Genomic DNA, 25,459 nt, shown 5'->3' on the forward strand with positions numbered 1-25,459 from the left:
CGCGCAAGAGAGGCAACGCGCCCACCCATGCGATGCTAGCCTATTAGCTGAAGAGAGAGGCAGAGGGAGAAAGAGAGAAAGAGAGAGAGAAAGAAGGAGAGAGGTTTCAAGTCCTGGATCTTATAGAGGCGGCTAATTTACGAGTCTTGTTTTGCCTTTCAGGAAGGGGGAGGGGGGAAACCGGGAGAGATAAGAAGGGGAGGGTGGTCGGTGAAGGAGAATGCAGCAATCACATTTTTAAGCATGCAGAAGCGGGCCGTTTCCGGTTCCTAGGCTCGCCGTATCATCAGCCCCCATCCGACGCCAAGCAGCAGCCGTATGGGGAAAGCAGAGCCAGACCCAGATGGCATGGACACTTCCACGACGTCTGCCGCTCTGCCCCGCCTGCCCTGCCGGAGCCCGTTCGCTGCCGCTGCAGCCGCTGCCGCCGCCGCCGCCGCCGCCGTCTCTCTCCTCCAGCTCGCTCCGCCGCCCAGCAGCACTGCAGCACAGCACAGGCTGACGGCATGAGGCTGGATCCGGTGCATCTCTCCATGCTGGTCATCGGGGTCTCTTTCGCCTGCTACGCCCCGAGTCTCAACTCCCTCCAGGACCAGGCGTACCGATCGGCCGTGGTCATCGAGGGCGAGGTGCGCTCCTCCCCGGAGAACGTCTCCGCCAGCGAGCCCTACAGCGTGAATGTCAGAGTGCTGGATGTGTGGCCCGTCAACAGCGGCGGCCTCGAGAGGGAGCAGCTCGTGACCGTCGGGGACTTCGGCTCCGAGACGCCCTGCACCACGGTGGAGAAGGACCACAGGTACATCTTTTTCATGGACCCGACCGCCGAGCCGCTAGTGTTCAAGGCGTCCTACGCCCCCGTGGACGCCAGCGAGCCGGAACTGAAGAAGAATGTGGAGAGAGTGCTGTGCGAGGACTGCGGTAAGTTTAACTCCCCACCCGACATACACACACCACCACCACCACCACCCACTCGTTTCTCCTCAACCTCAACCTCAACACAAACACCCCCTTTATACCTGCCGTGCACCTTCAGGTGCCACGGTGATGTAAGGCGATCTGTGGATGCCTGGCGTCTGGTCCGCACAAGCTTGTCAGCGGGGAGGAGGAAGTGGGGGAGGGAGGGGGGGGCAGAGACGCCGAACACCAGAAACCTCCACAAACTCCAGATTTTTTTTCTTTTTTTTTGTCCGAATCGCGAATGAGAAATGAGCGACGGGACGCGCCGAGCAAAAAGTTGTAGATTCCAGTTTCGGTTCCGTGTCTGGCGGAGATGCCGCGTGTCACAGAGTCGGACCAAGTGTGCCAGAATCACGAGACGGACGCCTTAAGCCTCCTCCTGCAACTTTTACACGGCTGCCCTTTCGTTGGAGCGGCTGCTGTCGGATTTGGTGCTAAAATGGTGCAAGTCCTCCAGAGCTCGTCGCGACGGCAGCATGTCGGTGGAGGCAACTTGTCGACAGCTTCTGCGTGTAAATATGACACAAACGTGCCTTTGTTTATTACCCTTTACATCACAGAAGCTGTCGTACATAATGTCTTATGATTAAATATGTATAAGAAACTCCCAGTATGTAATAGTGTAGTAGAAGTTTACGTTAAAACAAGAGATTTTGTGGGGAATAGACTCAATTCTTCTCAAATTTCTCTCTTTTTTTTTCCACGGATGGGGATCAGCTAATTAGCTCAAAAATGAAAAGGCGTGTTTGTTAAAAGCAAGGTTGGGATGAAAACAGCTGACACCACGCAGTTAAACAAGACAAAAATAATAACAATAATAATAAAAAAGCTTTATATTCTCTATATGTAGCATGCAGAATAAACACGGCTGCTGTCTGGAGGCAGCAATACCTCCAGAAAAGCTCACTCGGATGTCTAAACAAAGGATTCAGCGAGTGTTTGAAATGACAGCTCCTCGATCTATTTTTACATCGGCGACCTGCTAAAATTATCAAGCCTTTAATCCGTTTTGACAGCCGCTGTTGTCGTCAGTCTAAATATATTTCCGTAAAGGAGGCAGGAGTTCAGGAGAGGAGCATCTACTCAGCAGATGTTAGCTTCAGCTTTGCCTCTTTTTTTTCTTTTCTTTTCTTTTTTTTTTGCCCCGTGTGTGTGTGAGAGAGAGAGTCCCTGCAGCTTGGCTTTGTGAATAATGCATGTTTTTCACCACAGGAGTAACACACACACACACACACACACACACTCACATGAAGAAGCAGCTTACAGCGGACGCAGAGTGAATTAGTGACTTTATCACCCTGCAGGATGGCAACAAGTGGCATCGTTGCAACTTAGGGTTTTTTATTTTACCTTCCATATTAAAGTGCTTTTAGGTTGCTGGATGGTAAATGAAATCATACAGGCGTAAACAATAACATCTCAGTTAAAAATAAAGGTTATTGCTTTTAAGTTTCGCTTTACTTTTAAAGTTGACCAGAGCTTTTCGGAGCTTCTTAATTGTCATCGCTGTATGTACACGTGTATATGAGATGATGCTTTTAGCCGCACTTTTAGGTTTTCAAAAGTGCAGGGGATGTGAGTGGATTGGAAAGGGGTTGTGGCGGGGGATCACATCATACAGTAGCTCCAAAAAAATATAGAAATGCTCCCTGAACGGCACAAAGCAGTCATGAATACTTAAAGGGGCAGAGTTATGTGTTTTTCAGGCACATAGTGGCATTTTGCAGCACAATCAAGTTGCTAAAAAATGCGGTACACTGCTGTACAAAGTCAGTTTTACTTTGTAATTTAGTCTCTGTCTCTTTAAGAAGCTCCTGCTCTTCCTGAAACGTCCGCTTTTAGGAAGTCATCAAAACATCACTCCTCTGTTAACCCTTTAACGTCGTTTCACCAGCAGTAGCTTGTGTAGTGACTCTAGCAGATGTGCAGTTCCACCAGGTGTTTGCTAATCCCTGCTGGCTAGTCTGAAGGAGCTGAGTGGAGGAGGGGGGCTCTGTGAAGCTCTGAGGAGGAGCTTTGTCCACGGAGGTGGCGCCCGGTCCACCCAGGCGTTCTGCACAGCTGAATGGTTGCCACGAGAGATGAACAATTTTACATGATATTGCCACTTTGACTACGCATGATCAGGGATCAGAATTCAAATGTGTTTTTCTTAAGCTCCCAAGTTTTGTTTTGTAATTTCTGTCACTTCCTGGAATATTTTTACTTGTTGGTTGTGACTGGGGATTGGATGAGAGCGATCTGTCTATCGTTCGCTCGTGATGTGGTTCTGTTACGTACTCTGCATACGTTTTGGCCTTCTTGGTGTTCCATACGTAGGAGCCTGTGTAGGAGACGTAAATTTAGTGAGGTAGAAAAGCTCAACGCTACAAACTATGTGTTTGTTCACAAAGATGTACAGTATGTGCGCATAGCAGTTTCAACAAGTCTTGCAGATTTTGAGCAAAGCTGCATGAAAAGTGAGGGTGTTAAAACTCACTTTAACCCCTTTGGGATTTGACCGCCGGTTTGAACAGGACCTATGCTTCACTTTAACCCTCTGGCAGAATTAGCAGGATGTTAAGGCTGGTAAAAATGTCCAAAGGTCATTGTAAGAGAACTGCCATCTTGGGTCCACCAAATCTCCACAACAACAACTTAATGTCCACTTTTTGGGGAGAAATGCCAGAGAAAGCCTTTTCCGTCCTACCGTCACAAACGGAAACATGTGGAGTTTGTTGAACTCTGTAGTACTGTAACTGGAACAATGTGCTAATTAGATTACAGTTGAGCTTCTTGGCTATGACAAAAGTCGAATAGCTTGTTTATATCTGTCCAAACAGGCTTTTTATAGACAACTTTTTAGCACCGTTTGTGCTCGGCCGGTCTGTCCTGGTGTAGCCCCACAGAGGTTGGAAAGTGGACTTTTTAACTGATTTAAACATTTAACCTAAACAAAGACGTTTAAGGTCAGGCGAAGTTAGTCCATTTCATTAATCAACATTCTTCTTTTAATCTTTCACTCTTCTGCCACATTTCCACATTGTCGTCTTATCTGTGTGGATTCAATGGAATTTCCTAAAAAAACATGGATTACGTTACAACTAAGAAATATCGTAGGGTTTGGGCGATATGGAATTTTATCACGATATCTTGTGACGCCGATAAATATTGTAACTTAAAAAACAATTTATTGCTGACTTTTTTTTTTAGATAACTGTGTGACTGCACAAGCACAAATATTGTTCTCGAAAAACATAAAAAATAGGCTTCTTATGATGCCACTCATTTCAAAACGTGTGATTTATATCACCGAGATGCACAGTATCTGCCTTTAACTTTTTTTTATTTTTTTATTTTTTTATTTACTGATATTTATCGACGCTCTTGTGGAGCCAAAAGTGGAGAAGATGGCAAGAATAACATTTGAGATCGAACTTTGACTAACTTTTTATTTACCGTTAGTAACTGATATCTGCCATGACAACAATAAATCAAAATGTCTCATCTTGATAGGAAGGGGGGAGGGGGGAGGTTCTGCGATAAATGACACAACAAATGCCCAAACCTATAACAGTAAAACAGTTTGAGGATCTCTGCATCCTGATCACATGCAGGGTATAGCCACAGTTAAAGGAGTTGAAGGTCCAACATATTTATCAGCATGGAAAACTTGTCAGGAAGAAATGGAGTTACTGCTACTATTATTAACTATCTTGTCACATTCTCACATTACTTGAGAAAAACATTAATTGCTGTTCTTTTATATCGTCTTAACTATTAGCTCTAATCCTTTTCCTTGTTCTCGTCCTTTTCAGCGGCGTCTCTCTCTGTTGCAACAACTTTTTGTTGAAATAAAATCCTCAGTTGCGTCCACGACGTCTGTCTGTGCTGAGCTGAAGTCAGAGACGATCTAAACTATTTCCATCGCTCTAATTTGTTGCCTCTTCCCCCGACGTTTTGGGTTTTCATCCTTTCAGTGCCTACTCCCTGTCTTCTCCCTCCGTCTCTGCTTCATTTCTTTCCAGAATAATTGTCTCTCCAATAAATTAGCCAGTTTTTAGTGCTTCCTTTGTTCCTACGGAGGACTGGTCCTGCCAAGATAGGCACTAAAAATCCAAATAAATAAATGGCTTGATAAAGTAATTAATTCATCTGACAAACACTGCATATGAAAAATAAATATAAGAGCTTTCCCAACTCCTCCTCAAGTTGACCAATAGGAGGGAAGGTGACTCTGCATCTGACCGGGCTCCTTTACCGTCTCCTTCCTCCTTTGTCACTTTGCCTCCTGCGGAGAGTCAGAGGAAAGAAAGGAAATATGAGGAAAAGAAATATGTAAATAAATGGACAAAGGAAAAAATTGCAAAGAGATGATACTGTGTGATTTATAAAAGTGACGGCAAAACAAATTAAAAACAGAAAATGAAAAAAATGAGGAAAGAAAGAAATATTTAAATAAAAAAATCTTTAAACGAACTGGATTGGAAATAATAAAAAATGTGATAATACCAGGATACATGATCTATGGAATAATGGAAAATTCAAGACATTTGAGGACTTAAGAACACAATATGACATTGTCTCCAGGGACTTTTATAAATATCTTCAAGTACGGCATTACGTTAAGGCAAAAATGGACTCACTTGAGCTCCCAGGGGATTATTATTTACTTGAAAAAACTATTCTTGATTGTCATAAATGTGGGAGATTTGTGTCAAGATTCTATGCTGAATTACAAGCCCTACGGAAAGATAATATGGAGAATTTAAGATCAACCTGGAACATAACTCTGAAAAGTACAATTGATTCAGAAGCATGGGAAGACATTTTGACTCTGCCTTCCAGAATCTCAGTATGTAACCGTTATGAAGAAATGCAATATAATATTTTACATAATGTATATATACTGCTCAAAAAAATAAAGGGAACACTTTAAGTGTTAAACACCTGTTTAAGTGTTCCCTTTATTTTTTTGAGCAGTGTATATCTCCCTATATATATAGCAAGTACATACCAGGAAGTTCTCCAAATTGTCCCAAATGTAAAGTAATTACAGGGACTGGAATTCACTGTTTATGGGAGTGTAAAATTATAGAGGCATTCTGGCGAGGAGTATGTCGAGAAATCAGCTCCGCTACAGGACAAACACTTCTCCCTAGTCCAGTCCTGTGTCTCCTTGGGTTCATACCCAGTCACCTGGATACTCACAAAGAGACTGTGCAATTCCTATTGATGTTGGCCAGAAAATCGATAATGCTTAAATGGGTTGGTTGTGATGCCCCTTCGATCCGGCTATGGAAAAACTTACTTTCTGAAGTTGTTGTATTAGAAAGATTGAGATACTGTATGAATGGGAAATTCTATGCTTTTAAAAACAGATGGGAACGTATTCTTGAATACTTCAAAATTTCAAAATTAAAAAACCAGTCATGAGAATCCGAATGACGTATATGTTTAAGTTTATGTATAAATTGGTTACGTTTCTCATACGATTTCTGTAATTTATGTACACGCCTCCGGTTTTGTTTTCTGTATCAGTGCTGTATAAGTTTTGTCCTGTTATTGTTCTTTCCTTTTCTCTTTTTGTATAAATGTACAAAAAAACCTAATAAACATAATATAAAAAAAAATGTGATAATGCTAAATTAATACTTCATACTTTTGAAAATTATAAGAAAATATTGCTTTATCACACACTGTATAATCAATTAAATTGGAAAAGTTTTATTATTTTATTTTTAATTTACAAACATCATTGGCACCTGCACTGGTTCTCCTGGAGTTTTTCGGGAGCACGTTCCCCTTCATCTGATAGAAAAATAAATTCATATTTTGACAAGTGGTCCACGTTTCCATTACCTAACAGTTGAAAGCTTTGTTCAACAGTTGTTGATTTACTAGCAAAAGACATAATGACGCAACAGAGAGAGGTAGTAGTTTAGAATGAGGAGGACCTCATTATCCTCACATAAAATGGATAAAAACTAATATAGTCAGCCACATCTTTAAAAAAAAAAAATTGTACACACGAGGTCGGATTCAGAAAAGTTTTCGTCCACATGAACTCGCACAAATCTGCCCCTGGGTGTTGTTTTACACATGCCACACCCGTAGGGGGCAGTGTAGCGCAAAGCTTAAATCTGCCAGCCAATCAGATGGCTTCAAAAACCCATAGACATGAATACTTTCAAAACAGCCACGACTTCCTGTTGGGAATAAAACATGGTGCCAGGAGGTTCATTTATGTGAACAGACATATGGGTTGAAGTACCTTTAAATAGCATGTTAGAATAGAAAGTTACTAAAGCATAAAAGTATGTCGATTGGGAATCTTGTCAAATCAAGTATGTGGATATTTGGGCGCAATATTTGTCGCAGGCCAAGGGTGTAACTTTGTGTTGCAAATTGGTGGGGAGGAAGAGGAGCGGCAGGGGGCTCCTCTTACTGGAAGGCCTTTTCTTTTATTGGTGCTAAGAATAAGGCCAAAACCTACATGTTAATGCCAGACAGTCTTATTGAATAAATTAGGATTTACGTCCTGATCAGGCTTGTCAGATGAATAATACATTTTGAAAATTATCTTTTAGGAGTAATTAAACATACTACGAAATATAAATATATTAAGACATACGTAATCTAATTAATCTATATAATGTCTTTCACTTGGTGATGGATCTGCTGACAAAGGAACTTTTCAATCATATTCTAATTTATGGACTCAGCCTGTATTTGCTGAATGCTTCCCTACATTTGAAAACAGTTTCACAATTCAGTAATATTTTTTATAAAGAATTATCACATAGTTGCCTTTTATTGTCTGATTTGATCAAGTGCTAAAAACGTCAACAACATGAGATTCTGTAACAATCAAAATGTTTTTAAACATTTCAAAAGCAGAATAAGGAACTTCTGTGTAAACCAAATGAATCCTTGTAAAAACAAACTGTATTTTTCAATGATGTGATTCTGACTCCACAGCTGTCCCTCAGCAGGTTGGCTAAACCTTTTTGTCCTGCTGACTTACACATAGCAGGTGATATGATGTGTCTTTAATATAGCAAATAATAAAGACGGAAAACCTTTGTTGGGTCTGGTTGGAGCAGTTGGTGAATAGAGTTATTACTGGATTCTATCAAATGTGGCTTAAAGCTGAGATGCTGATGTTTGGATATGTAAAATATATATTATCTCTGCTAATAAATCTATAGTTTGGTTTCTGTCAGCTCTAGAAACAAGAGAGAACAAAGCAAATTTCTCTTTATTATGGTCCATAATTTAATTTTACTTAATAGGAGCCATGATTTAAAATGTAACAAACTTTGGTTTCTATATGCTTAATGAAATATTTCATCCTATTTGATGATTGCTCTGAATATCAACACGTCCTACGATCAAATGATGTAATTTGTCCGGGGGGAAAATGTAGAAAAACGGGTGACTGTTATTTTTTTCTGTCTGTCAGCTTTAGATTAGTGAAAGATTAGTTCAAGTGCATCAGGAATTAACACAAAAAAACCACAAAAAAGGACATACAAACACCAAACAGAACATTCTGTCTGTTGCAGATTTATGTTTTTGAATTTCCATTTTGCAATCACTAGGAAGTGATCGCCTTAACATTCGCGGTGGTTGATTAGCTAATTTAAACACCTGCACTTCTGATGATCTGTCAGAAAATCTATGTGGGTCGCCTTATTTTGTGTTAATTGAACCAAAATACTCCGAACTGCGCAGCAAGAGTGCATGTTAAGGTGATAAAAGTTAAGCTAGCACAGCTAACCGACTCTCTCTCTCCACTTTCTTTATTTTAATTAAAGCTTTTTACTGAAATGTGATCCCTTTGCACCTTGTTATCTTGCTGTCGTAGTGTTGACAATATCAAAACTTTGGGTCCCCTTCTCAGATTCTTTGCTTGATTGTGTCATTTCCCCGACCACCGATATTCCTGACTCGATGCAAAGCAACAGCAAGTCACGTGATGTCCAATCCACTAGATCGCTGAGTGGACTTGCCGTTTACGTTTTACACAGGAATTTTAAAAAGCACCACCTGTCTGTTAATGCTTTGAGTACAACGTGCATACATAGATGAAGGCACATAAAGAAAAAAAGGTGCAGGAAATATTGGTGGGGACACGTCCACACCAGTCCTTCAGGAAGTTAGCAGTAAACGCTGGCAAACACAGCCAATTCAAAGTCAGCACTAATTTAAAACAACACCAGCTGCGGGTATTTTGAGTTTGTGCTACCTTGAAGCTAAAAAACACCAAACAAACAAAAATAAACTGAAATGATTTGCAGATCTCGGCCTTCTGCTTACTTGAGCTGAACGCCGGACTGATTCTCTCGCTAGAGTACGGATCGTCACGGAGCTCTGCTGCATTCCACTTCTTTTCTTTCTAATCTCGCGAATGCTAAGCTACAGCTAAAATGTTCGTTTGTGAAAGCACAAAACAATCCCTGACATCCCGAGCGCAAGGCAGGTCTCCTCTGATCACGGCTGCTGGCGTGCCGTTTCAGATGCATTGACAGTTTGTTCCTAAAAATAGCTTCATCTGATGCCCAAACATGTTCCTGTCACTGAAGCCAAATCTAACGCTGCGTAAACTCCCTCCCCCCCTCTCTCTCTCGTCCTGCTGTAGCCGACTGTAGCTAGCGTGTGAGGTTCAGCTTCTGCCTGCCCTTCTGTCAGTCACTCAAAGCGTGGAGCAGAGGAAGGAGACGGGCTGAGGGGTCTTTAGCTTTAGAAACTACAAAGACATGCGGCAGTAACTTTCACTCATAGCGAGGCCTTTGCTACCCCGTCAAAGCTGAAGACACAGAGGTCAGGGGTGAAACTACTGTACGTGTGTGTGTGTGTGTGTGTGCGTTTGTTTCTAATACCTTGTGGGGACCATCTTTCTGACATATACTACGTTGTGGGGACACACTCTTTGTGGGGACTGAAGCCTGGTCCCCACAAGGGGAAACGCTGTTTTTGGGTAAGGGGTCAGATTTAGGACTAAGGTGTGAATTGAGTTTTGGTTAGTGTCAGGTATGTAATGGTTAGGGTTAGGGTAAAGTTAAGGATAAGGTTTACACTGTAGAAATGAATGGAAGTCAATGGAAAGTCCACGCAAAGATAGCTGGGCAAACATGTGTGTGTGTGTGAGGGGGGGGGGGGGGGGGGGGCGCGCGTGTGTGTGTGGTTCATGGATTCGTCTCAACACGTGCACAGTATGCACTGTTGGTCCAATTTATTCCGAAATGAGATGGAAACGCGTCCTGATCCACGCATTCCTGTGGGGTTTAAAATATACACTCCCCGCAAAAACAGAAACTCTTACCAAGAAATTTCAGTCCAGTTTTGTTGTGTAAACATTTCCGCACACTTAGAAATGAGACGAAACTTAATCAGCTGACTTTTCAGCAAGAAATAGGAGCTTGGTTTAAGTCAAGAAGACTTTCTCAATGTTGATGACAAGGTTCTAGCTATACTTGAAGTCATCTGCCAGTGGAACAAGACATTTTCCCTCTATTATGACTTATAATAGGGGAAAATGTTTTGTTTATCTGATAAAATTAGATATTAAAAAATATTTTAACGACTGGTCTGTGATTACCTAACAGTTGGAAGGGTTTGGGTTAGCAAGGGTTAGGTAACCAGCAGTTGTTGAATTCAACAAGTGTTGGTTTGCTAGCCGTCAAAGCAACAAATAAGAGACATTTTTCCCATATTATGACTTGTATTAGGTAGATAGTTTTTTAAATCAATATTAATAACCTATGCAGCTATACATATACATATTATTGAACTATTTGTTTTGATTTCGTGCTGGCTCCTACTAATGGTGATAGTTTCTGCTAATAGTGTTGCCTCCTGCTAATAGTGTTAGCCTATGTTTTTAGTATTACCTAATACTAATGGTTTTAGGTCCTGCTAACAGAGCTAGTATCTGCAACTAATGTTGGCTCCTGCTAACAGTGTTAGCTCCTGCTAATGTTGTTAGCTCCTACTAATGGTGCCAGTTTCTGCTAATAGTGTTAGCTTGTCCTAATGATGTTAACTCCTGCTAATGGTGTTTCTGCAGTGTTCAAGATTTCATGTTATAGACCAACATTATTGGTTTTGCAGAATTTTGCTGAGTTTAGATGGGAAGCATCTTTGAAAGCCAGTTTCCCAGTTCTGTCAGATCTCTGGACGAATGAACACATGAATATGTTTTGACCTGAGCTATTCCAATGTCGATTTAGTGTTGTTGTCCTGCTGGAAGTTGTTAAAATACTGTAGACTGTGTCTTCTTTTCCTCTTAACAGAGTTATGCACCAGTGAGTTGGTCTCCCCTTTAATAAAATATGTTAGTTTGTGGTTGTGACGTTACAAAACGCAGGAAAGCTTAAGGAATCAGAACACTTCCCTGAGCCCATATGTATAATCTTCAAGCAAGGTTTAACGTTTATGGCTGTCTTTCATAATCCAACCATTTCTTTTCAGTGTTTTTGATCTTTGCTCTTAATTTACAGAACTAATCCCTTCTGTTACTTTTTTCATTCAGTGCTTTTTTCTCTCTTTCTTTTTGCAATCCAGGAAATGAGCCTGCAGCTAAAATAGATATTTCTTTCTCTTCTTCACTGATGAGTGATTCAGTCTCCCTCAAGAAAATATCACTTTTTCTTTTATCGGAGCTTTTTTTTAAAATCATGTCTGTGTACTACAGGTGCAATTGTTTTACATTTAGATGATTAATTTAGAGTTGTATTGTCAGTGTGCACACTAGTTACGTATCCAGTTTGACAATGATGGAGATTTACTAAATTTACTTAAAAATAAGGCTGGTCTTGCATAAGTAAAAGTTAAAAAGTCTTATGTTCTTTATGAAGCCCAAATTTGAACAACACCCCTTTTTTTTTTAACAATTTACGAGGAACATTTGGTGTTTTTGCACAAAGTCTTTGTATCAACTGGAATTTTACTCAGTATTGCTTCAGAAAGGATATTGCTGGTATCAAACATCACTAATATTTGGAGGCGTGGCCAACGCGGACTGGACGGCTTTGTTTACTTCCTCTGCTGCCGTTGCTAAAACCACAGACTACAGTTCTAAAACATCATTCACAATTTCTCCTTCTGTTCGCTGATTGGTAGAATTGTACCGGAGGAATCCAAGTCAATGTGAGAAAGTCCAGACGGACAACTGGAGGGAGATGAGAAAGCGATATCCAGGCTAGCTCCATGGCAAACAGAGGCTAAAAGCTGAAGGGGGTAAAGCAAAAGCTAGCTCTTCTACAGTTAGCTTAGCTAACTGTAACGCTTCCTTTCAAACTGTTTTTGATATCTCTGTGCTTCCTCTGACTTTGTTTTGAAATCCGCCACTGACAACGGAAATGGCTAACTTTGACTCTTTCTTTCTGAGAACTAGCCACCACACCAGAGTGTTGCTATCAGTCAGACCTGATCGCACTTAGCAAGGCGTGTTCATAAACTGAAAAAAGAGTGGGGTTTTTGTGTTTCTGACCAGCTCGTTTCTAATCGAGCAGAAAGTTCTCTTGATTGCGAGTCACCGGCTAATTTCTGGTAGCGTCTGTAATCGTGGCCTACAGATCTGCATTTCACTTCAGGCTGAACCTGGGCTGCTATGTGGACAGCATGCTGGCATAAACCTGCATTCAGAGAGACTCGCTGGTTCGATCTATGACTTGATGAGTATGTGTGTGTGTGTGTGTGTGTACCAGATTTTCATATCTTTACGAGAACCTATTTCTGTCTACAATGTGGGGTTATGGGGACCATTGCTCCTTGTGGGAACATTTTCTTGGTCCCCATGAGGGAAATTGTTGCTTTTGGGTTAGTGGTTAGGTTTAGGGTAAAGGTTAAGGTAAGGGTTAGGTATGTGATGGTTAGGATTATGGGTAAGGGTTAGGCTGTAGAAATTAATTGAAGTCTATGTGAAGTCCCCACAAGTGATGAAAACACGACTGTGTGTGTGTATGTGTGTGTCTATGCACGCACCGCCTCCCCTCACTTGTCTGCCTCGTCCTTTCTGCCTCTTTGTTGTGTTATCTATGTCTATTTCAGATCCCCTCTGTGTGTCGCTCTCTCTTCTGTTACCCTTTTCTTCTCGTCTTGCTCACTGTCCTAGTCTCAGCAGAGCACACACACGCCCCCCTCCACACACACACACACAGCAATGCCAGTTAGCTGTTGCAGTTGCTGCTGTGCTGCAGATGCCCCAGTGTGCTGTCATTAGCAGAGAGATCTGGGGCTGCTATAAATTATGCACGCAGAATAACAGAAGGCAGAGGAATTCTCCACTGCTGCCTGACTGCATGCATCTCTGTGTGTGTGTGTGTGTGTGTGGGTGTGGGTGCGTGTGTGCGTGTACCACAGGTGGATGTATAGGCCACGTCTCAGCCCAATTATGTTCTCCTGATGTCATAATGATCAACTCCGTTTGCCGAGGAGTGTGTATTAGCGCGCCTCTTTGTCACACAGCTCCCTCCTGACGCCAGAGTCGTGTAGCTTCATGTCCTTCAGTTATTCAGTGTGTTTCCATGGATGTGTGCATGCGTGTGTGTTGTGTTGTCTGTGAATAATGTATCAGCACTCATCTTTTTCAGCAGTCAGACTTAGTGGAAAACTCCGACACACACCTCTTAAAGGGACGTTGCCACATGGCTTTGTTTGTGAATGAGAGAGGTTTTAGTGTAACCCCCCCCCCCCCACACACACACACACACACGTGCACAGATGAACTGCACACACCACCCATCCCATTTACTGCATCAGTAACAGTGCTCTTTTCTGACCGGGTGGATTTGTCTGATGTTTTTTCCTCTTTTTTTCTTTTCTTCTCTTCTTTTCTCAGCAGAGATGATCTCTTCGTAGAATCAAATTCCAAATTAGAAAGCGTTTGTCTCGCTGCTGCACGTAAAGCGTTTTAAGGCGACAGTTTCAGTTAATCTGAGACATCTTACAGTTTTCTTGGAGAGCCTTTTTATTTTCCTTTTTCTTTTTTTTCTGATCTTTTGGCATTCTCCTCCGTTCCCATCTCTGCTCTGCCAGACTTTAAGGGGGTTGGCGTTCAGTCAGCGGAGCCGGATATTTGTGAAGCTAGCAAAGTGACATGTTCTGCTGCCACTCCGGCAAGGACTCTATTTCTGTCAAATCCCCGTTGCTTTTGAGCAAGGCAGTCCGCTGACGAGCTCTGACCCAGCGCAGTTTCCAGACGAACACAATGTGCAGAGCTGTGGAAAAAGTATTTGCTCCCCCTACAGGCTTCCTGGGCAGCTTTGTTCTCACTTAAAGTTTCGGATCATCAAACAGATTTTAATATCGGTTAAAAGATAACCAGAGTAAAACAATAAATAAAATGCAGTTTGCTAATGAATAAAAGCGATCCACACCAACCTGACGCTATGTGGAGGGAGTAATTGCACCCTAGGCATAATCCTGTCACAATAATTAATAAATCATCTAATCGCATGAATTAAAATGAGCGCCAATAATTTCCATTTGTTAAAGAGATGCTTCAGTTTAAATATCGTCGAAAAATCGGCTGCAAACATTTGACGCCCAGTACTAAGCAGTTAGTTTGCACTACCTGCCACTTTTGCCTGTTTTCCAGGTGTTATTCTTTTTTAATTACAGAAACGTCATAATCCATTTTAAATAATGCTGTTTTGTTTATTTATTTTAGATATTTTCTTGTATGAAACTTTCTTAAGAAATTGAAGAGTTTTTTTTCTCTCTTTCTTTAAGAGGTTGCACTGGCATTAACACCCCATCACTAAATTAGTTAAAAATGGTTTCAAAATGTCAACATTCCTGTAAACTCTTCAAAATCTGAAACCGTTTCAGGCCCACCTAAGCATAAAAAACGAGTTCTGGCCTCCAGACACAAACATCTGTAATAATTGTCAATAATCTTTTAACATCGTCGTCGAGATTCTTACCTTTGCAAGATGGTTTAATTACTTCTGAGGGTTTTATAACACATTTGTCCTGTTTTAGGTCACATACAGCTTTTACTTTTAGTTTTTGTTAAGATCATCGTGTAAAAAAAAAAAAAAAAATACAGAACCAATTTCAGCGACTCATTCGTCAGTCTGGAGGCATTAATGGAGTCTTGGCCCCTAAATATGTCTGCATGCGGCTACGGCTGCTCTGCCTGGGAACCAGGATAAACATGAGATCAACAAAGTATCATTAATGTTGACATGTAGCAGCGACAGCAGCACCGTGGTTTTACAGCCAGCTGCTGGTCATGTGTTGAGCTGACAGAGAGGAGCTCAGCTCAGCTGTTATGTAACAACTACAGAGGCTGAATCTGCCGCTCTGGCAACAAATTCAACACAAATTGTACGATTTGAAAATTCACATCCACTGATTTCTGAGTGTGTTTTTTTGATTTTTTGCAAAAATCGTATTTAGTTTTGTCAGTGGTGGTCAAATTCATGTCTTTGTTATAAAGCAACATGTCGTCCCGTCCTTCCAGCTTATTTGAGTCTTAACGGAATAAAAATCTCAAACTGTTGCAACGTTTTTTTCTTCTAAGTTGCTCCAATAAAAGCACGAAAACAAACGACAGAAAATCAAATATTTCAGCATGGATTTGAACAGAGATTGTTTTCTGCCAGTTTCATCCAAATATAAATAGTTACTGAAATGTTTCCCACCCATCATGAACAATGTTTCTTACTGTTGAATGTTTGACTTCTGAAACCTTCCACTCTAAGGTTTCCTTGTCAAATATTATTGCTGATGTGTTTCCATGTTGGCATTGTATTAACCCCATCTGCCTAAAACTCCTGCTTGCTAATGGCTCATTAGCGAAGTGTTTTATTTAGCAGCAACTAGCGGCTAATTTTCCTCTTTAACCCTACTGAAGCGGTGAAGGTGCACTAACTTTCTCCTCACCCATTTCTTTTCTTTTTTGGCTTCCTCTTCGATGAGGAAATAATGGCCGTCTCCAACTTGCTCTAGCTCACTTTAACTTGAGATCACGTTTCAATAATTTAAGAATGGCATGAAGACCAGATTGTTTTTTTCCCGGCCCCTTTTCATAAATTTTGCATGTGAAAAATCTCTTCACCATGACAGTAGGAGCCTTGTTCTCCATGGAGTCTCCTTCACCCGTTTTTTTAAAATGATCCACGACTAGTTGAACACGTTGGCCTAAATATGCTGTAATTTCCCAATGCGTAAAAACTCATGATTGTTTCAAAAACTGTATACCTTTATTATGTTTTTCACCTATGGATTTTCACATATGGATTGGGGGTTTAAATTTTTTCGCCTTGGCAATGCATTCTGGGCTGACGACGTGCGTAGGTTAAAGTGGACTTATGAAAAAAACACAGGAAGTTGGGGCGTGCTGTGGTGGCGCAGGGGGTTAGCACCCCCCACGTTTGGAGGCCTTAGTCCTCGACGCGGACGTCGCGGGTTCGACTCCCGGTCCCGACGACCTTTGCCGCATGTCTTCCCCCCTCTCCTCACTCCCCTTCCTGTCTGCCTACTGTCGAAAAAATACGAGCCACTAGCGCCGCAAAAACTCTTCGGAGAAAAAAAATGGGAAAAAAACCCCCAAAAAACCACAGGAAGTCAAGTTTGTGGAGGCTAACGTTACCGACATAAACATCTGGGTTGTTTCATCTGCTGTTACACAAGAGATATCTGCTGAAATAAACAGCCATGATTGGCTTCTGAGCTACTTACTTGGCCCATGCTAGAGCTAGTAGGAGCTAATACTATTAGCATTAGGTAACACCTTTAGCAGGAACTAACACAATTAGCAGAAGCTAGCATCATTAACATAAGCTAACATTATTAGCAGTAGCTAACACTATTAACAAAAGTGAATCGTTTTAACAGGAACTTATTCCATTAGCAGAAGCTAACATCATTAGCGGGAACTAACACCATTAGCAGTTGCTAACACCATTGGCAGAAGCTAACACCATTAACAGAAGCTAATACTATTTGCAGGAACTAACGCGACAGTGAGGCATCTTTAAATCTTTGTAACATTCTAATAGGGCTGTTGTAAAAAAATATTTTAGTTATCGAGTATTCTATAGAATATTTTTACGATTATCCGAGGAATCGGTTCTTTCTCTCTCTCTCACTCTGTGCCATTCCTACCTTTCGCTCCAAAACCGTGACGCCGCGATTCTGACACCAGAAAAGCTGCCGTAGCTTTTCTGTAAGCTTCAGAAGCAGAAGTAAGAGCGCTGCCCTCCACAAATAATGATCCGGGCGGAACACGGTGCGCTACATAATAAAACATCATTTAACCAAGCTTCGAGGCAGACCAATTTTCCTCGAGGAATTTTAATAATCGAGGTACTCAAGTCATTCGAGGAATCGTTTCAGCACTACATTCTAATATGTTTGAGAAAATGTTTTGATTCCTATGCTAATTGTGAGCAGCTCTAGAGACTCTTTGCAGCATACTGTTGGACTGGCATTTCCTAGCAGCACCAACACCAATCTCTCCTCTTCCTCTGTTTGGTCCTCCTCATCTTCATTTCTTCTCATCATTTGTCCATTACGTCCTATTTTAATGCTCTCTGCTTGTAATTGAAAGAGCTGAACTTTACTTGTTGGACGGAGCTAACGAATCACGACCTAGCATATGTCATGATGTCAGTGCTTTACTATTTAAACTCTGTCTGTACTTCTATTAAACAGAAAGCTCTATGGTAGAGTCGAAATGATAAATCGGATTAATCGTGATGAACTGATTATTGAAATAATCGTCAACTGTTTTAGTCATCGATTAATCGTTAATTGGAGTATAGACTCTAAAAAAGGCCATTTGATGAAAAAAACAGCACAGTCAGAAATATACAAGTCAAAAATGTAGTAAATATATTTAAGATAAAAAAAGAACTTTTATCTATAAATATGTTTGACCAAAAATTCCCAAGTGGCATCGTCTTAGTTTCAAATTCACTAAAGGAATGCTGTTATTGTCATTATTGTAGACAATTAAAGTTTTTTCCTTATTTAAAAAAATCTGTTAAATTGCTTACTTGCTTCTTTTAATGCATTTCCAAAAGTGTACAAAAAATGACCTAAGTGTGTAAATGAAAAATCTGTAGAATGTGACGAGTTTGTATCCGATTAATCGATTAATCGTCAGAATAATCGACCACCAAATTAGCTGCAGCCCTACAGTATGCTATCATACCGTACCGCATAGGCGTAACTTCCTGAAGGACTGGTGTGGACGTGTCCCCACCAACTCTGGCATGACGGGGACAATCCCCACCAATATTTCCTGCACCTTTTTTTCTGTATGTGCCTTCATCTATGTATGCACGTTGTACTCAAAGCATTAACAGACAGGTGGTGCTTTTTAAAATTCCTGTGTAAAACGTAAATGGCAAGTCCGCTCAGCGATCTAGTGGATTGGACATCAGGTGACTTGCTGTTGCTTTGCATCGAGTCAGGAATATCGGTGGTCGGGGAAATGACACAATCAAGCAAAGAATCTGAGAAGGGGACCCAAAGTTTTGATATTGTCAACACTACGACAGCAAGATAACAAGGTGCAAAGGGATCACATTTCAGTAAAAAGCTTTAATTAAAATAAAGAAAGTGGAGAGAGAGAGTCGGTTAGCTGTGCTAGCTTAACTTTTATCACCTTAACATGCACTCTTGCTGCGCAGTTCGGAGTATTTTGGTTCAATTAACACAAAATAAGGCGACCCACATAGATTTTCTGACAGATCATCAGAAGTGCAGGTGTTTAAATTAGCTAATCAACCACCGCGAATGTTAAGGCGATCACTTCCTAGTGATCGCAAAATGGAAATTCAAAAACATAAATCTGCAACAGACAGAATGTTCTGTTTGGTGTTTGTATGTCCTTTTTTGTGGTTTTTTTGTGTTAATTCCTGATGCACTTGAACTAATCTTTCACTAATCTAAAGCTGACAGACAGAAAAAAATAACAGTCACCCGTTTTTCTACATTTTTCCCCCGGACAAATTACATCATTTGATCGTAGGACGTGTTGATATTCAGAGCAATCATCAAATAGGATGAAATATTTCATTAAGCATATAGAAACCAGTTTGTTACATTTTAAATCATGGCTCCTATTAAGTAAAATTAAATTATGGACCATAATAAAGAGAAATTCGCTTTGTTCTCTCTTGTTTCTAGAACTGACAGAAACCAAACTATAGATTTATTAGCAGAGATAATATATATTTTACATATCCAAACATCAGCATCTCAGCTTTAAGACACATTTGATAGAATCCAGTAATAACTCTATTCACCAACTGCTCCAACCAGACCCAACAAAGGTTTTCCGTCTTTATTATTTGCTATATTAAAGACACATCATATCACCTGCTATGTGTAAGTCAGCAGGACAAAAAGGTTTAGCCAACCTGCTGAGGGACAGCTGTGGAGTCAGAATCACATCATTGAAAAATACAGTTTGTTTTTACAAGGATTCATTTGGTTTACACATAAGTTCCTTATTCTGCTTTTGAAATGTTAAAAACATTTTGATTGTTACAGAATCTCATGTTGTTGACGTTTTTAGCACTTGATCAAATCAGACAATAAAAGGCAACTATGTGATAATTCTTCATAAAAAATATTACAACATTTTACAATATTACGGGACGTTGTGGGCCGGTGGGCAGAGTACTTCGAAGACCTCCTCAATCCCACCAACATGCCTTCCACTGAGGAAGCGGAGCCTGGGGACTCTGGGTTGGGCTCTCCAATCTCTGGGGACAAGGTCGCCGAGGTGGTTAAAAAGCTCCTCGGTGGCAAGGCCCCGGGGGTGGATGAGATCCGCCCGGAGTTCCTTAAGGCTCTGGATGTTGTAGGGTTGTGTTGGTTGACGCGACTCTGCAATATCGCATGGACATCGGGGGCAGTTCCCCTGGATTGGCAGACTGGGGTGGTGGTCCCCCTGTTCAAAAAGGGGGACCGGAGGGTGTGCTCCAATTATAGAGGGGTCACACTCTTAAGCCTCCCTGGCAAGGTCTATTCGGGGGTACTGGAGAGGAGGGTCCGTCGGATAGTCGAACCTCGGATTCAGGAAGAGCAGTGTGGTTTTCGTCCTGGTCGTGGAACACTGGACCAGCTCTACACCCTCGGCAGGGTCCTGGAGGGTGCATGGGAGTTCGCCCAACCAGTCTACATGTGTTTTGTGGACTTGGAGAAGGCGTTCGACCGTGTCCCTCGGGGAGCCCTGTGGGGGGTTCTCCGGGAGTATGGGGTACCGGGCCCTTTGATACGGGCTGTCAGGTCCCTGTATGACCGGTGTCAGAGTCTGGTCCGCATTGCCGGCAGTAAGTCGGGCTCGTTTCCGGTGAGAGTTGGACTCCGCCAGGGCTGCCCTTTGTCACCGATTCTGTTCATCACTTTCATGGACAGAATTTCTAGGCGCAGCCAAGGTGTTGAGGGGATCCGATTTGGTGCCCTTAGGATCTCGTCTCTGCTTTTTGCAGACGATGTGGTCCTTTTGGCTTCATCAGATCGTGATCTGCAGCTCTCGCTGGAGCGGTTCGCAGCCGAGTGTGAAGCGGCCGGGATGGGGATCAGTGCCTCCAAATCCGAGGCCATGGTCTTGAGCCGGAAAAGGGTAGAGTGCCTTCTTCAGGTCAGGGGGGGGTGTCCTGCCCCAAGTGGAGGAGTCTAAGTATCTCGGGATCTTGTTCACGAATGGGGGAAGAAGGGAGCGGGAGGTCGACAGGCGGATTGGTGCAGCGTCTGCCGTTAAGCGGGCGTTGTACCGGTCCGTCGTGGTGAAGAAAGAGCTGAGCCAAAAAGCGAAGCTCTCGATTTACCGGTCGATCTACGTTCCCACCCTCATCTATGGTCATGAGCTTTGGGTCATGACCGAAAGAACGAGATCGCGGATACAAGCGGCCGAAATGGGTTTCCTCCGTAGGGTGGCTGGGCTCTCCTTTAGAGATAGGGTGAGAAGCTCAGTCATCCGGGAGGGACTCAGAGTAGAGCCGCTGCTCCTTCACATCGAGAGGAGCCAGTTGAGGTGGCTTGGGCATCTGGTCAGGATGCCTCCTGGACGCCTCCCTGGTGAGGTGTTCCGGGCACGTCCCACCGGGAGGAGGCCCCGGGGAAGACCCAGGACACGCTGGAGGGACTATGTCTCTCGGCTGGCCTGGGAACGCCTCGGGATTCCCCCGGAAGAGCTAGAAGAAGTGGCTGGGGAGAGGGAAGTCTGGGCCTCCCTCCTGAAGCTGCTACCCCTGCGACCCGACCTCGGATAAGCGGAAGAAGATGGATGGATGGATGAAAAAATATTACTGAATTGTGAAACTGTTTTCAACTGTAGGGAAGCATTCAGCAAATACAGGCTGAGTCCATAAATTAGAATATGATTGAAAACCTTTGTCAGCAGATCCATCACCAAGTGAAAGACATTATATAGATTAATTAGATTACGTATGTCTTAATATATTTATATTTCGTAGTATGTTTAATTACTCCTAAAAGATAATTTTCAAAATGCATTATTAATCTGACAAGCCTGATCAGGACGTAAATCCTAATTTATTCAATAAGACTGTCTGGCATTCACATGTAGGTTTTGGCCTTATTCTTAGCACCAATAAAAGAAAAGGCCTTCCAGTAAGAGGAGCCCCCTGCCGCTCCTCTTCCTCCCCACCAATTTGCAACACAAAGTTACACCCTTGTCGTACCGACCAAGGTAAATAAAAAGAAGTCGACTCTGAACCAACCTCCTCTGCTCTTCATCCTCCCTCTGTCCTGGTTTCCATCAATTATTACTGTGAAATGAAAGTTTTCATTAATTTTAAATCAACTTGTAATCTAAACCCCTCGCTCCACACTGCACACGTCCACACTGAGAAAAAGAAAGTGAACTGTGACCCTTACATTAAGCTCCGAGCATCATTTCATTCACGCTGTGGCTCCAGACTGGATGCGTCCTATTAACAAGGTGTTAAGAAGATCCCAGAGTCACGAATGCTGTCCTTTAAACCAATTAGGAATGACAATGAGCCTGGGACCGTCTCGTTGTACAGTCTGTCCAGAGACAGTTGGACTCGCTCGCAGTAGATCCCTCGCCGTGCTGCTCTCTTCATCGCGTCAGAGACGTGTGTTCTGATGGAAAGCGCTGATCGGCTTCCTTGGGCTGCGCTATAGGCTGCCTGAAATCAGCTTCACGCAGCAAACCGTTTGTTCACAGCCTCGTTTGGTGCTGCCAACGTGCAAAGACGCCAGGGTGAGACGAGATCCTCGATGAGTGACTTTCGGTGGACGGGGCATGGCGGGAAGGCCAGGGAGGTTTCACTGTTCAGCAGCGGCCTGTCGAACGACGATCAGAGTCACTTCTCCTGCTCCTGATCCAACATGTAACTTCGTTTTTAGCACTTGATCGGGTTTATGGCCAAGGATTTTCCGTACGCTACCTGACATTTGCCAAACATTTCAATCTGGAGAGACTCAGACGGAAAAAACAGCGATTAAAAAGGTTTATTGACATGCATGAATTTAAAGTTCTTTGGCGCTCGGGCCCCGGCTGAGGACATTGAGCTGTGAATTGCAATAAGCTCGGATGAGCATTCCCCATGTAGGTTAGGAATGTCATCCCCCGGGACCCGACACTGGTGGTGGAGGTCGGTGAAGGATGCGAGCCTGAAGAGTGGAGGTGGAGAAGGGGTGGAGGAGGGTTGAGCGCAGCTGGAAAGCGGAAGATGCCATGAATGGGGGTCCTTATCAACTGGGCCTTGGTCGGTGATTGGACGTGACGTGGCTTGGTCCAGCGTTGATAGGTCGGCGGCGATGAGCGGGACGCGCCGATTGGATGATGCAGGTGGGGCTAAAGAGTCTTCCAGTTTGAATTTGCGCCTAGGCTTCATTTCATTTGGCCTGGGTGAAACCTGTTGGACACTGGGGAACAATGCGGTGGGGTTAGGTGCAGTCAGACGTACATCTCTGTCAAGGTTGGATTGTGATTTCATGAACCTTGATGATGCAAATATCCACGCAGGTTTTTTGGTTTGGGCCTTTTCATTATTAGCCTAACTAGAAGTTCAGTTTAGTGTGTCATCTGTGTCACTGTCTGTAATCTCAATTTATCTGTTTTGTCAAAGCCTCCTCTCTGGTGTTGGGTTCTTTAAAAAGGAGCAGTGGTTGATCGAGAGACGACGTCTTTAGGTAGACTCTCGTCCTAAAGACGCTTCGCCTCCCTACAGAGGACAGATCTGATCGATGCCTCGGTCCTCTTATCGAGACAATTGTGCCTGTTGGTCTGGGTTTCCAGCTTGCGGTTAAACGTTGTGCGTTTGGCGGTTTGGTGGTTGGACGGCGGGCGTTTTGGACGGGAGAAAAGTGAGGATCGGTGGGGTTAGAAAAAGAAAAGGGAGGGCAGGAGGGACGGAAAGGCGAGATGCCGGGATGAATGAAAACAGAGGAGGCAGAAGTCAAAGACAGAATGCAAAGTGTTGACACACACACGCGGGAAAAAAAGAGCAGGTAGAGATATGAAATGAAAGAGGGATGAGCGGAGGACTGGTGGAAAGCAGGATCACTTGCAGAAGACTCCTGAGTGGAGAAAAGGAGAGATAGAGAGAATAGCTTTTCTCCACCGTTCTGCCCGCAAGCAGCCCTTCATTAACTACTCTATCTATCTATCTATCTATCTATCTATCTATCTATCTATCTATCTATCTATCTATCTATCTATCTATCTATCTATCTATCTATCTATCTATCTATCTATCTATCTATCTATCTATCTATCTATCCCTGAGTCTTTCTTTTCTTCCTGGCTGTCTCACACCCACAGTCCTTTTCTCTTGACTGTACATCTAGAGCAGAAGACAGCCCCTCTCTCTCTCTCTCTCTCTCTCTCTCTCTCTCTGTATGGCTGTGTGTAGTTAAATGTGTATATCTGTAAGAGGGGAAAAAACCCTGATTTCTGCTGAATCTAATGTTTTTGTGTGTGTGTGTGGTTTTTTTTTTTTACCTAAATAGATCTCTGAGCCGCAAATAGAACAATGCACAGCAGCCAGGATAACACACAAGGTCGGGTCGGTTTGTGTTGTTTGTCAAGAGTCTTGGAAAAAAAAAAACCCAAGAAGGTATAGACAAGGGAAAACAAAGGAGGGAGTTATTGACAGAAACTGTTGAAAGCGCACACACACACCCACACACACACACACACACACGCCAATGCACGTGATTATTTTCTTAACTATGTGTGTGTATGACAGCCTTTGCACACATTCTTACTTCCTCACGCCTACAGAGGGTTGCCCGGGGCTCGCTGTTAGCCGGGCGATGCTGCATGCAGCCTGATGTGGCTGCCATCACTCACCACACACACACACCAACACACACAACACACACACACATTGCCTTTCCTACTTCTTCCACAATCTTATTTTCTACCTTCTTTCTTTCCTTCTTTCTTCCTGCCTGCCATCCTCTCTCTCTCTCTCTGCCGTGCCCTCCCCGGTTTCTATGGTGACAGCTGTGCGCTGCAGAAATCACGCTGATTGGAGAAGGAGATAGAAGGAGCTTCTCTTCCTTTGTGCACGCACGCACGCTCGCTCACGCGAGCGCGTCGCCTCCCGCCTCACACGCACGTTTTATGAATGTACTCCGGTTCCTCCCGCGGGGTTCAGGCATGTCGTCGCCGGGATGCCAAACACACCTAATCGGCCATGGCATCCATATCGCTCACTGTTATTGGATCATGCTAAGCGAGAAATTAGATCAAGTTTTTGTTGACGCTCGCTCTGGCGGACAGAGACGAGGCTTGAGGGGGGAGGAGTAGAGGCAGCGGAGCGAGAGAGAGAGCCGACCTTGAGAGGAAGACCTCTTGACGGACGGCTGATGGGAGCGCTGGTCACGTTTGATTGGACGCCGAGGCAACCTGGTCACAGGTTATTGGCCAGACACCGTTTCATAACCTCTCGGCGTTCCCGCTTCTTCTTAGTTCTCCACATCACTCAGCGATACAGACAGCTCGAAACTCACACACACACACACCTCCCCCCACACACACACCGTCATGTTCAGCACACGTATATATCCAGAGACAATCACACATCTCCATCAGTGCAAACACTGAATCCTACCTGCTTGGATTTGTGTGCCTCGCGTCATGTACTGGTGTGTGTGTGTGTGGGGGGGTGTGGGTGGGTGTGTGTGTATGTGTGTGTGTGTGTGTGGGGGTGTGTGTGTGTGTGGGGGTGTGGGGGTGTGTGTGTGTATGTGTATTCACTCCCTCCCTCACACTCAGCGGTACACATTGGTGGTGCTGTGGGAAAAATCTTTGCCGGGGTGTAAATTGCAGCTGCAGTTCGCTGAGTGAGGTCCTGCTACGGCTTGCTGGCTCGTCTGGGCTGCGTGTGTGTGGGATGTGTGAATCTTCTCTAATTGGGTTTGTGCACATGTGTGTTCAGAGTCGCTCTTTCATATTTTCTTCTTTGAGGCGAAATGTTTAGCGCGGACTTGTTTTTTTTTTTTTTTTTTTTAACACTTTCAGTGTTAAGAAGTCGTAATATTATGTTTG

The 25,459-nt window shown here is 43.1% G+C and overlaps 1 protein-coding gene and 1 long non-coding RNA gene across 3 annotated transcripts in view; one reads left to right on the forward strand and one right to left on the reverse strand.

The window, feature by feature from the left end:
• The first annotated feature begins 489 nt into the window (after positions 1-489).
• Positions 490-25,459, forward strand: part of nrg2b (neuregulin 2b) — a 76,376-nt gene continuing 51,406 nt past the window's right edge. For both annotated transcript variants that reach the window (XM_032555157.1, XM_032555158.1), the window contains exon 1: positions 490-918. In XM_032555157.1, coding sequence (XP_032411048.1) covers positions 507-918 — 412 coding nt within the window. In that variant the 5' untranslated portion in view covers positions 490-506. The remainder of the gene's footprint in view (positions 919-25,459) is intronic.
• Positions 4,980-9,762, reverse strand: LOC116714532 (uncharacterized). Its single transcript, XR_004338072.1, has 2 exons — positions 9,259-9,762; positions 4,980-5,227 (listed from the first exon to the last, which is right to left on the reverse strand). It is a non-coding gene; the product is annotated as an uncharacterized LOC116714532 (long non-coding RNA).

This window comes from Xiphophorus hellerii, chromosome 23, assembly GCF_003331165.1.
Source record: "Xiphophorus hellerii strain 12219 chromosome 23, Xiphophorus_hellerii-4.1, whole genome shotgun sequence".
NCBI classification, from domain to species: domain Eukaryota; kingdom Metazoa; phylum Chordata; class Actinopteri; order Cyprinodontiformes; family Poeciliidae; genus Xiphophorus; species Xiphophorus hellerii.